This window comes from Lithobates pipiens, unplaced genomic scaffold (genome assembly GCF_037356315.1).
Source record: "Lithobates pipiens isolate NorthernLeopardFrog02 unplaced genomic scaffold, aLitPip1_a1.2 Scaffold_25, whole genome shotgun sequence".
In the NCBI taxonomy this organism is placed as follows: Eukaryota; Metazoa; Chordata; class Amphibia; order Anura; family Ranidae; genus Lithobates; species Lithobates pipiens.
The window spans coordinates 169,052,593-169,062,857 of record NW_027507787.1 but is presented as its reverse complement, the minus strand read 5'-3'; the positions used below and the strand labels follow the sequence as shown (position 1 = coordinate 169,062,857).

Sequence of the window (10,265 nt, the reverse complement as noted above, 5' to 3'; positions counted from 1 at the left end):
TAGTCATGAAAGGGTTAACCAATAGTCACATACACTGTAGCAAGAGAAGACACAGTAATTAAAACCTGAAACACTGGCAGTAAGTAAGTGTAGATGACTTTGATTCTAAAATATACAGGAATGGTCATTTTAAGAGTATCCTTTAACCACTGGGGGAGACGGTATGTCTAATTCAAGCAAGAGCTGTGTATGAATCAAAAAACAACAGGTGGAGTAGAATTCCAGCATGATAGGTCCATATAACCCACAGAGCCTCCCTTCCATATAGTCCAAGAGGTTACAGGTGTCCGGGCATGTGCCTGGGTCTCCCGAGGGTCCGAATCCCCAGCTTATTTCCTTCAGGGGGCCTGTGATTGTCCACCTGATGTAATATGTCTTTTTTAAATTTTTGGGCTAAAAATCTCCTTTTAACATATAAATAAGTTGTGTACATTTTGATAAGACTGGATATCCCAGGAGGTCATCGCTAAATGTCCATTCTCTTTTTCTTTCCTAGTTTAATGAAAGTATATATTTACTGATTTTCCTTTGTGCTATTGCAGCATGTTTGGTAATTACTGAATCTATCATTTAATTAATGCTTGTTAAGTCTCAAGAAAACCTCAGAGACCAGATGTGACTGTACAACGAACGTGAAAAACAACCCATGGCCCCCAGAGGGGAATAAGTATACAAAAATGATCCACAGCCTGCACACAGGGCTTTCCGCCAAGAATTTCTGATGGATTGTGATTTATGACAGTAGGTTTATTCCTGTATCTGTTGAAGAAGATATAATGTAATATAAAAAGTGAATATTATCCTATATCAAGTTTTTAAGGAAAACAAATGCTGAGCAACAAGTCAGAGAGGTCCGATGCTGTGTGCTCTTTGCTGTGCTTGCTTCCAAATTTTTAGCTTCCATTTTTCCATCCATCCAATCCATAAGATTTATTTTTTATTTTATTATTTTTTGTTTCTTTACATTATTTTTTTTGCAATACTGTAAAAATGAAGGCAGTAAGATCTACAGTTAACTAGTATATTCTGCTTCTCAGGCTGGGTTCACACCAATTGTGTATAATAGTTATATAATTGAATATAATAGTTATAAACTATTAAATGTTAGGTATTGGAATTTCCTTTCAAATGTGGCTGTTAGTGAACGTAATAAATTGTTAACCATTATTATATTTAAAAAAAAAAAGATTATTATTATTATTTATTAATAATAATAAAAACTATAATAATAGTTATAAACTATAAACTATTAAATTATAGTTATTGGATTTTTCTTTTCAAATTTGGCTGCCTGTCAGTGAACGTAACGAATAAGAATTTATCCGAATTTATGAATTTTCAAAATAATGAATACCGTGTCTATATGAATGGAAGATACCAAATTTGAATTAATGAATTTTGATTATACCGAATGATCCGAAAAATGAATAAAACCAAAATGAAAATAAATGAATTTTTCGGCAGTGCACATGTCTAATATTTGCTTGTGAAGGTGCTGGTGGCATTACAGGTGCATATTCTCTGAAGGAAAGGCACCTGTGCTGTTCCTCTAGAGCCCTGTGCCATGAACAGCATGGGAGTGATGTCATTGTGGCTCGCAATTGCGCGGTCATGCAACGTTGTACACAAATTAAATTTAATAATTTTTTTTTTTTTTACACAAATAGAGGGTTCTTTTGGTGGTGTTTGATCATCATTGGGCTGTGTTATCTTTATATATCTATATCTATATCTATATACAGTGGTGTGAAAAAGTGTTTGCCCCCTTCCTCATTTCCTGTTCCTTTGCATGTTTGTCACACTTAAGTGTTTCGGAACATCAAACCAATTTAAACAATAGTCAAGGACAACACAAGTAAACACAAAATGCAATTTGTAAATGAAGGTGTTCATTATTAAAGGTGAAAAAAAATCCAAACCATCATGGCCCTGTGTGAAAAAGTGATTGCCCCCTAAACCTAATAACTGGTTGGGCCACCCTTAGCAGCAACAACTGCAACCAAGCGTTTGCGATAACGTGCAATGAGGCTTTTACAGCGTCCTGGAGGAATTTTGGCCCACTCATCTTTGCAGAATTGTCCTAATTCAGTTACATTAGAGGGTTTTCGAGCATGAACGGCCTTTTTAAGGTCATACCACAACATCTCAATAGGATTCAGGTCAGGACTTTGGCTAGGCCACTCCAAAGTCTTCATTTTGTTTTTCTTCAGCCATTCGGTGGTGGACTTGCTGGTGTGTTTAGGATCATTGTCCTGCTGCAGAACCCAAGTTCGTTTCAGCTTGAGTACACGAACAGATGGTCGGACATTCTCCTTCAGGATCTCTTGGTAGACAGCAGAATTCATAGTTCCTTTTATCACGGCAAGTCTTCCAGGTCCTGAAGCAGCAAAACAGCCCCAGACCATCACACTACCACCACCATATTTTACTGTTGGTATAATGTTCTTTTTATGAAATGCAGTGTTCCTTCTACGCCAGATATACTTGGACACACACCTTCCAAAGAGTTCCACTTTTGTCTCATCGGTCCACAGAATGTTGTCCCAAAAGTCTTGGGGATCATCAAGATGTGTTGTGGAGAAATTGAGATGAGCTTTGATGTTCTTTTTGCTCAGCAGTGGTTTTCTCCTTGGAACTCTGCCATGCAGGCCATTTTTGCCCAGTCTTTTCCTGATGGTGGAGGCATGAACGCTGACCTTAACTGAGGCAAGTGAGGCCTGCAGTTCCTTGGACGTTGTTGTGGGGTCTTTTGTGACCTCTTGGATGAGTCGTCGCTGCGCTCTTGGGGTAATTTTGGGCGGCCGGCCACTCCTGGGAAGGTTCACCACTGTCCCATGTCTTCGCCATTTGTGGATAATGGCTCTCACTGTGGTTCGCTGGATTCCCAAAGCTTTGGAAATGGCTTTATAACCCTTTCCAGACTGATAGATCTCAATTACTTTCTTTCTCAATTGTTCCTGAATTTCTTTGGGTGTCGGCATGATGTGTAGCTTTTAAGGATCTTCTGGTGGACCTTACTGTGTCAAGCAGCTCCTATTTAAGTGATGCCTTGATTGTGAACAGGTGTGGCAATAATCAGGCCTGGGTGTGGCTAGAGAAATTGAACTCAGGTGTGGACAACCACAGTTATAGTATGTTTTAACAAGGGGGGCAATCACTTTTTCACACAGGGCCATGATGGTTTGGATTTTTTTTCACCTTTAATAATAAACACCTTTATTTACAAATTGCATTTTGTGTTTACTTGTGTTGTCCTTGACTATTGTTTAAATTGGTTTGATGTTCCGAAACACTTAAGTGTGACAAACATGCAAAGGAACAGGAAATGAGGAAGGGGGCAAACACTTTTTCACACCACTGTATACAGGTCCTTCTCAAAAAATTTGCATATTGTGATAAAGTTCATTATTTTCTGTAATGTACTGATAAACATTAGACTTTCATATATTTTAGATTCATTACACACAACTGAAGTAGTTCAAGCCTTTTCTTGTTTTAATATTGATGATTTTGGCATACAGCTCCTGAAAACCCAAAAATCCTATCTCAAAAAATTAGCATATTTCATCCGCCCAATAAAAGAAAAGTGTTTTTAATACAAAAAAAGTCAACCTTCAAATAATTATGTTCAGTTATGCACTCAATACTTGGTCGGGAATCCTTTTGCAGAAATGACTGCTTCAATGCGGCGTGGCATGGAGGCAACCAGCCTGTGGCACTGCTGAGGTGTTATGGAGGCCCAGGATGCTTCGATAGCGGCCTTAAGCTCATCCAGAGTGTTGGGTCTTGCGTCTCTCAACTTTCTCTTCCCAATATCCCACAGATTCTCTATGGGGTTTAGGTCAGGAGAGTTGGCAGGCCAATTGAGCACAGTAATACCATGGTCAGTAAACTATTTACCAGTGGTTTTGGCACTGTGAGCAGGTGCCAGGTCGTGCTGAAAAATGAAATCTTCATCTCCATAAAGCTTTTCAGCAGATGGAAGCATGAAGTGCTCCAAAATCTCCTGATAGCTAGCTGCATTGACCCTGCCCTTGATAAAACACAGAGGACCAACACCAACAGCTGACATGGCACCCCAGACCATCACTGACTGTGGGTACTTGACACTGGACCTCAGGCATTTTGGCATTTCCCTCTCCCCAGTCTTCCTCCAGACTCTGGCACCTTGATTTCCGAATGACATGCAAAATTTGCTTTCATCCGAAAAAAGTACTTTGGACCACTGAGCAACAGTCCAGTGCTGCTTCTCTGTAGCCCAGGTCAGGCGCTTCTGCTGCTGTTTCTGGTTCAAAAGTGGCTTGACCTGGGGAATGCGGCACCTGTAGCCCATTTCCTGCACATGCCTGTTCACGGTGGCTCTGGATGTTTCTACTCTAGACTCAGTCCACTGCTTCCGCAGGTCCTCCAAGGTCTGGAATCGGTCCTTCTCCACAATCTTCTTCAGGGTCCGGTCACCTCTTCTCGTTGTGCAGCGTTTTCTGCCACACTTTTTCCTTCCCACAGACTTTCCACTGAGGTGCCTTGATACAGCACTCTGGGAACAGCCTATTCGTTCAGAAATTTCTTTCTGTGTCTTACCCTCTTGCTTGAGGGTGTCAATGATTGCCTTCTGGACAGCAGTCAGGTCGGCAGTCTTACCCATGATTGCGGTTTTGAGTAATGAACCAGGCTGGGAGTTTTTAAAAGCCTCAGGAATCTTTTGCAGGTGTTTCGAGTTAATTAGTTGATTCAGATGATTAGGTTAATAGCTTCTTAGAGAACCTTTTCATGATATGCTAATTTTTTGAGATAGGAATTTTGGGTTTTCATGAGCTGTATGCCAAAATCATCAATATTAAAACAAGAAAAGGCTTGAACTACTTCAGTTGTGTGTAATGAATCTAAAATATATGAAAGTCTAATGTTTATCAGTACATTACAGAAAATAATGAACTTTATCACAATATGCTAATTTTTTGAGAAGGACCTGTATATATATATATATATATATATATATATATATATATATATATATATATATATATATATCATAAACCAAAAAAGACTGATATAAAAAATGGCTAGAAAACATACGATACAATAAAAAAAAAATGTCTTCATAAATTAAGGCCAAAATGTCTTTGCAAAAAAAAAAATCCAATATGTGTATATGAATTGGTTTGGGTCTACAAACTATGGTATGCAGTATATACTGGAATTTTTTTTTCTATACTAGTAATGGTGGTGATCAGTGATTTATAGTGGGACTGTGATTTTACGGCAGACAATCTGACTCTAACTGACACTTTGTGGGAACTGACTAACTGCCACTGACATCTCCAGTGGCACTAATACAGTGATCAGTGCTAATAATAGGCACTGTAACTGTACTAATGACAGTGGCTGGGAAGGGGTTAGCATCTAAGGGTAATCAATGGGTTAATTGTGTGCCTAACAATGTGTAATGTGTGCTGACTTTTACTACAAATCGATTTGTTTCTTTTCCCTGCTTTGCAGGGAAAAGAAACAAAGTGATCGTTCCCTCTGTTCAGAGCCCTGTGTTATTTTCTGACGTGAGAGGGCGAGAGCATGCTCGTGCCATAAAACCTGAAACTGGCCCTATCGCAGTATATATGGCAAGTGGTTATAGCTGCCTGCCAATGTGTGTTTTTCTGTACTTGGATCATTGATATTGATTTACAATCTTCTTCCTATTTTTAACAGATAGCAATCATTTGAATTTGTTGACGATGAACAAGAGTTCTGTGGTGGAATTTATCTTTGCGGGGCTCACCGACAACCCTAAACTTAATATTTCACTGTTTATCCTATTTATGCACATTTACATGATAACAGTGGTGGGTAACCTTGGCATTATTGCTATAAGCGTTACCAACAAACATCTTCACAAGCCAATGTACTGGTTTCTGAGCCATCTTTCCTTTGTGGACCTCACGTATTCTTCAGCGGTCACTCCGAAAATGCTGAGGGACTTTTTAAGTAAAACCAAGACCATCTCTTTTCTTGGCTGTGCCATACAGATGTACGTTTTTGTTTGTTTTGGATCCAGTGAATGTCTTCTTCTAGGAGTCATGGCCTACGATCGCTATGTGGCCATCTGTAACCCATTGTTGTACAGAGTTCTCATGAGCAGCATCTTATGTCTTCGCATGTTGGTTGCTGTCTATTCTGGAGGATTTGGGAACTCTCTTGTGCAAACAACCTCTGTGTTCCATCTAAACTTCTGCAGATCCAACATTATAGATCATTTCTTTTGTGACATTCCACCACTCTACAAGCTCTCTTGTTCTGATTTATCCATAAACCTAGCTGTACTACTTGTGTGTGGTGCTGCAATCTCCCTGAGCTGCCTCCTACTCATCTTTGTCTCATACACCAACATTGTCCTGGCCATTATGAAGATCCGGTCAGCCCAGGGTAGATACAAGGCTTTTAACACTTGTGCTTCTCATATGACAGCTGTCAGTATCTTCTATGGGACCGGTCTCTTTATGTATTTTCGACCATCTACAAGCTATGCCCTCCAGCAAGACCGGGTGGCTTCCGTCTTCTACAGTATAATTATTCCTATGTTAAACCCCTTGATCTATAGTCTTAGGAATGCTGAGGTTATAGAAGCTCTAAAAAAAGTTTAAAACTAACTTAAAGTGGTTGTAAACCCTCACATATACCCAGTGAAGTGACTGGCCTCAGATGATACACAGAGATGAAACAAATGCTCCAACATAAGTTGTACCAGTTTATCTACATACATCTGTCCCCCTACAGCCATTCAGAGTGCAGAATTTACACAGGATCTTTCAGCTCTGAAAAGCAGGGGGCAGAGAGCTGAAGTTACATCGGTGAGGAGAGCTCTGAGTGCTGATTGGAGGGAAGGGACACTCTCCCCACACACACACACAGCACACAGGAACAGAGCTGAGGCTGTCAATCTGTTGGAGGTCCTTCCCATGTCACTATTTTTATCTTGGTGTTAGTGGGAGCAATAGTGCCACAAAATTGGTATCAGTGAGAGGACTACTGCCCCATCATTGGTGTCAGCGGAAGGAATAATGCACCATTGTTGGTGTCAGTGGGTGGAACAGTGCCCCATCAATAATTGTCAGTGGGAAGAATAATGTCCCACTTTTGGTATCAGTGGGGCAAACAATTGGCATTTATAGGTGGGAGGAATAGTGCCCCAAGGACTGGCTAAAGGCAAGCCTATGGACGCAGACTGATTTAAATAATAATGAAGCTATAAATCTGTAAGGGGTAATTAAATTTTTGCCACATTTTGTCCACTGTATTAAAACAAGAGAGACTTTCTTTTATAATTGAAGGAAAGCTTCCTCCAATCGTGGAAAGTGTGCCGATTGCTGGACATTATACTTAAAATAGTTGTAAACCTCAGGAATCTGAGCAAAGCACATATATATGTAATGTTTACTTATCTCTCACCAAAGCTCTAAGTATCGTTTCTCTCTGGTGCTTCGTTCTTCTGTTATCAACATGAGTCACTTCTGAGAAGTTTTCCTGACACATGAGATAAATTTGTATCAGAAGGAAAGCTCAGCACACAGCGTATCTATTCACAACACAGTTCTTCTGCTGTGTGGAGGGGGTGTGTTCCTATCCTCCAATCAGCTCTCACACTGTAACTGCAGTCACTCCCCTCCTGACAGATCAGCATTTCTCAACTCCAGTCCTCAAGGCACCCCAACAGGTCATGTTTTCAGGATTTCCCTCAGATAAAACAGCTGTGGTAATTACTATTACTAAGGCAGTGAAACTGATCAAATCACCTGTGCAAAGTAACGTAAAGTCTGAAAACATGACCTGTTTGGGAGCCTTAAGGACTGGAGTTGAGAAACACTGTGACAGATGAAGAAAGATTTTAATACAATTCTGCCCTTTTGAAGGGGTGTAGGGAAGAGAAGACTGCTGGTAAACCAAGCACAACCTATGTAGGAGGATTTGTTTTATCCCTGTGTATCATCTGAGGCTATTCACCTAATTCTGGAATTTCCGACACACAAAGTTTGAGATCTGGATCTAAAATTTTCCGACAACAAAATCAGCTCATTTAAATTCCAATCGTATGTAAACAATTCCGACGCACAAAGTGCCACACATGCTCAGAATAAATTACGAGACGAAAGCTATTGGCTACTGGCCTCTTTATAGTTCTGTCATATGTAGTTCACGTCACCTCATTCTGAACGATCAGATTTTCTGATAACTTTGTGCGACCGTATGTATGCAAGACAAGTTTGGGCCAAAATACGTCTGAAAAAAATCAGACGGATTTTGTCATCGGAATGTCCAACTGTGTGTACAGGGCATTAGACCTTTCAATGTGTGAGACAAGCAAAGTCACTTACATGGTTAATCTGGTTGAAAAAAAAAGATTCCAAAAGTCCATCCAATTCAACCAACAGAAAAAAAAAACACACACAACTCACACAAATAGAAAACCTCTATATACTCTATCCTAAACCCACAGTTGATCCAGAGGAAGGCAAAATAAACCTCAATAAAGAATGATCCAATTTGCTCCAGCAGGGAGAAACAAACACTTCCCGATCCTCCAACAGGCAATTAGATATTCTCTGGATCAGCTTTACGTATAAATATTAGTATTCATTATTAGTATTAAGTGTACCAGCCATAACCTTGACTGATTGGGCTTACTGGTTAGTGATGGCCGAACGGTTCGCCCGGCGGTCGTTTCGCGGCGAATTTCCGACTTTCGCCGTCCGCGGGTTCGAACGCCTTTTTCCGTCGTTCGCCCCGGCGGACTTACGTGTTTAATGTATACAAGAACTTTAACCTTTCGTGACACGTTTATCATGTGTTACAGGACAACCAATTGAGACATGACAGCTCATGGACACTTGGACATTCCCCCTAACCTATAAATACACCCGATCCGGTGGCCATTTTACATTCTTTCTTCTGTCACTGTAGGGAAAGGATCCTGTGTGGAGTAGGGACAGAGAAAACGCTAGCTATTTGGTACACAAAAGTTCTTTTCAGGACTGGTATAGGTGTTAGGTCAGCAGCCTGAGTTTCTTTTGTCAGTTTAGATAAAGGGACAGAGCGCTGTATGCTGCTATTTTAGGGACAGCTCAGCCAGATTAGTCTTTCTTCATCATCATCATCATCATCATCATTAGCTGTTACTATCAGGTCCACAAAAGAGCTGTTCCAGCTAATCGTTCCAGCCTACTCTTTTTTGCCAATTTGTATAGGGACAGGCAGGAAGCAGTGTGTCAGGCAGTGAGGATAATTTTAAAGACTTGCTGTTACTATTAGTTCCACAAAGGTTCTTTTCAGGACTGGTATCAGTGGTACGGTAATAGGCTTGTACACGTATAATATTCTTTCTTCCAAATATAGAAAGAATATTATACTTGACTGCTGCCCTTCTGCTGCAGTCTGCTAATCATTCACAACTCACTTGTTCCACAAAGCTCTTTATCAGGACTGGTAACTTGGTCTGTCTAGGGTGCTACGGTACATAGGCTTGGGTGCGGTACAGTCTGCTGTTCTGTAAGGACCGCTATCGGTCCACAATACATAGGGTTGCCGTGCACTACTGCTGACCGCTGCCCTATACTGCAGCAGTCCTTCATTGGTATAGGGACTGACGTACAGTCTGCTAATCACTAACACACAACCTGCTTGGTCCACAAAAGTTCTTATAAGGACTGGTAACTTGGTATAGGGTGCTACGGTACATAGGCCTGAGTGCGTTACAGTCTGCTGTTCTGTAAGGACCGCTATCGGTCCACAATACATAGGGTTGCCGTGCACTACTGCTGACCGCTGCCCTATACTGCAGCAGTCCTTCAGCGGTATAGGGACTGACGCACAGTCTGCTAAACACTAACACACAACCTGCTTGGTCCACAAAAGTTTTTATAAGGACTGGTAACTTGGTATAGGGTGCTACGGTACATAGGCCTGAGTGCAGTACAGTCTGCTGTTCTGTAAGGACCGCTATCGGTCCACAATACATAGGGTTGCCGTGCACTACTGCTGACCGCTGCCCTATACTGCAGCAGTCCTTCATTGGTATAGGGACTGACGTACAGTCTGCTAATCACTAACACACAACCTGCTTGGTCCACAAAAGTTCTTATAAGGACTGGTAACTTGGTATAGGGTGCTACGGTACATAGGCCTGAGTGCGTTACAGTCTGCTGTTCTGTAAGGACCGCTATCGGTCCACAATACATAGGGTTGCCGTGCACTACTGCTGACCGCTGCCCTATACT

The 10,265-nt window shown here is 41.0% G+C and overlaps 1 protein-coding gene across 1 annotated transcript; it reads left to right on the top strand.

The window, feature by feature from the left end:
• The first annotated feature begins 708 nt into the window (after positions 1-708).
• LOC143930651 (olfactory receptor 5AP2-like) lies at positions 709-8,676 on the top strand. Its single transcript, XM_077455147.1, has 2 exons — positions 709-741; positions 5,707-8,676. Exon 2 carries the CDS (start codon positions 5,733-5,735, stop codon positions 6,636-6,638), a length of 906 nt encoding a protein of 301 aa, XP_077311273.1. The 5' UTR covers positions 709-741; positions 5,707-5,732; the 3' UTR covers positions 6,639-8,676.
• The last annotated feature ends 1,589 nt before the right edge of the window (positions 8,677-10,265 follow it).